This window comes from Sinocyclocheilus rhinocerous, unplaced genomic scaffold (assembly GCF_001515625.1).
Source record: "Sinocyclocheilus rhinocerous isolate Xijiao unplaced genomic scaffold, SAMN03320098_v1.1 scaffold785, whole genome shotgun sequence".
Lineage (NCBI taxonomy): Eukaryota > Metazoa > Chordata > Actinopteri > Cypriniformes > Cyprinidae > Sinocyclocheilus > Sinocyclocheilus rhinocerous.
The window spans coordinates 952,076-955,112 of record NW_015660521.1 but is presented as its reverse complement, the minus strand read 5'-3'; the positions used below and the strand labels follow the sequence as shown (position 1 = coordinate 955,112).

General features: G+C 34.0%; 1 protein-coding gene across 1 annotated transcript in view; it reads right to left on the bottom strand.

The window, feature by feature from the left end:
* The window catches only part of LOC107725312 (uncharacterized), an 81,187-nt gene that overhangs the window by 25,128 nt on the left and 53,022 nt on the right, over positions 1–3,037 (bottom strand). Inside the window, exon 5 of the mRNA XM_016534530.1 lies at positions 2,644–2,820. Coding sequence (XP_016390016.1) covers positions 2,644–2,820 — 177 coding nt within the window. The remainder of the gene's footprint in view (positions 1–2,643; positions 2,821–3,037) is intronic.

Genomic DNA, 3,037 nt, shown 5'->3' with positions numbered 1-3,037 from the left:
AAAACCTGACTAAAATGCTCATACATTTCATTGAATAAACAAAAACAGGACACGTTTGTCTAAATATGATAACTAAAATGTACATTTGAGTAAGACTAAGACTAAATTAAAAATGGCTGCTAAAATTAATACTGCTGTACGGTTAATTAATAATAATCTTATTGCTAAAATGTCAAGTTTTCATTGACTAAAACTAGACTAAAATACTTCAGGTTTTCTTCGACTAAAACTAGACTAAAATACTTTAGATTTTCTTGGACTAAAACTAGACTAAAATGTTGAGACTTTTAGTTGACTAAAACTTGACTAAAACTAAATAGGATAAGGTTGACGAAATATGATAAAAACTAACAAGGACATTTTAACACTGGACTAAGACTAAAATTGAAAATAGCTGACAAAATTAACACTCTAAATATTTGGGGTTAGTAAGTTTTTTTTTAAAATAAATTATTTTATTCTGCAAGGATGAATTAAATTGATCAAAAGTGACAAGAAAGACTTTTATGTTGTTAAAAAAAATTCTAACATATTTTTCTTTTGAACTTTCTATTCATCAAAGAATCCTGGAAAAAAAAAAATGTAATGGTTTACACAAAACATATTTAGCTGCTGTTTTCCAATTATTTTCAACACTGATAATAATGAGAAATGTTTCTTCAGCAACAAATCAGCATACTAGAATGATTTCTGAAGGATCATGTGACACTGAAGACTAGAGTAATGATGCTAAAATTCAGCTTTGCATCACGGGAGTAAATAACATTTTAAAATATTAAAAGAGAAAACATTTGTTTTAAATTGTAATAATATATCACAATATTACTGTTTTTACTGTATTCCTGATCAAATAAATAAAAAGTCTTCTTTCAAAAACTTAAAAAAAAAAAATCTTTCCAAACTACAAACTTTTTAATGGTAGTGTAACTAAAAAATATGTAGAAAATACAATTTACCAAAAGACACAAAAAGTTATTATGTTCGTATATACGTGTATTTCAGTGAAAAATGTATTTCCTGAGATTTGCCATGCGCATGGGAGCCCTGTAATAATTGCCTCAAACAATATATTTTAATTTTAATGTCATTAATACAATGAACTATTAATTAAAAACTTTTTCCAGCTGTTTCCCAGCTAACTGAGAAAAACCTGCACCCTCACAGAAGTTACATATCATCCAGCCAATCAGAACTTGGGATTTCTCTGGCTGTTGCTGGTTTTGTCTGCAGTATACTTCAGACAGTCTGTGAATGGTATGTGTTTAAGGCTGAGACTAACTGGAATCCAGATGTTTTTCATGCAAATCAAAGATCTGACTCAAGTTTCATAATTGGACTATTCAGATTTCAGCTATGTCCTTGGGAGTGTCAGAGTGCTCCATTATTCAGTGGGATGAATGAACGCAGTGACACGTCCCTGTTCAATAAGTTATTGAACCACAAATTCTTCCCAGGGTCTAAAAATATTAGAAGTGACCATGAAACTTTTAGTACAGGACAGTTTCTTCCTGTAACAGCACACACGATGTCTATTTTAGAAGGGGCATCGCACCTTAGGCTCGGGGGAAAAACCTCTCTCACACATCATTAAGCATACATAAAACATTACTTTTTGTGGACAAATGCTGACAGAACTTGCAAAATCTGCATCGCATGCTGTGAATGATTATTTTTTCCACTCCAAACAATCCCAGTTCTTTCCACTGAGGGTTATTGAATATTTTCAGCTTGGCAATGATTGAAAAAAATGACATCCCAAACTCCAAAATCAGGCCATTCTGACAGGCCCTGATAATATTGAATTATGGAGATATTTCAACATATTACTTTGAGAGAAATAATGTATTAATGTGTCTTCTGCATGTGTGTTTGATGGCAGGCAGCGGGACCCTAAGGGAGAGTGAGAGTCCATGGCCCGACACACGCTGTGATAAATTGCTCTCACTCCAGTGAGTGTTATTCATTGGTCAGAGGTTGGGAAGAAAAGCTTCAGTTATGGTTTCAAATGGTAATAATACCACCTGCCAGTACTTGTGGTATATAGGCAGTTGACACAACTTGTAATTTCTCTTAAGGCCATTTTCTCTTATATTTTCAACAATTTGTTGGACAGGAAACAGATTTTGACCATAAAAATAAAGCAATTTTAGCGGTTTCTAAAACATAGTTGTTGTTTTGCAGTATGAAATATATTGGACATATCTAAGTGTGTTTGTTTCCAAAAAGAACTGGTCATGAATTTACATATGACATACTTTGATATATATAACTTATATACACCTAACTTATTGCTCTAATGACCTCAAACTTTTTGAAGGGTAGTGTAAAGCTTTATGTTCATTTCCATGTCCATTTGTCAACTACCCATGCATGTACCATGATACTGAATGATTACCATATCCATGTACTATGTAATTTGCATGGTTCTTTATGGTATTTCCTTAGAATACCATGGTATTAACATGATACATGACCAAAAATGCACTGTAATACCAAGATACTTTTTGGTACTTTTATGCATTTCTGTTATGTTCTTCTAGTTTATCTAAAGAGCTCATCTACTGAACACTGCTCAACTACTATAAGACTAACCTATTTTAATCTACAACTGCACTACTCTATGGACTTTAAACCAGCTCTGACCTGTAAACATGTTTACAGATGCTGATGTACCCCGAGTCTGGGTTACTGCGATCGGCTGGACTGAACCTGTGGCGGCTGGTGTTGAGTCTGAGGTCAGTTGGACTGTGGGTGGTGTTATGGATGTAGTTATGGACATTGGTACAGTGGCAGGGTCAAGCGTAACTGCTAGTGTTTGCACTGAAAATGGAGAACAACATTATAGCCTGCTTTTTCATTTGGCAAATGAGTGAAGGTGCACTATGTAACTTTTTTCTAGTCTTTGAATTGATACTGATACTGAAAATAGTCCCCAGCTAGGTAACTTCCAATAAGCCTATTTTCAGGCGCTGTGTAATATCATTGCGCCTGCTGCACCCATGGTACGGCAGCAAAGTTCCTTGATTATTACGCCGGA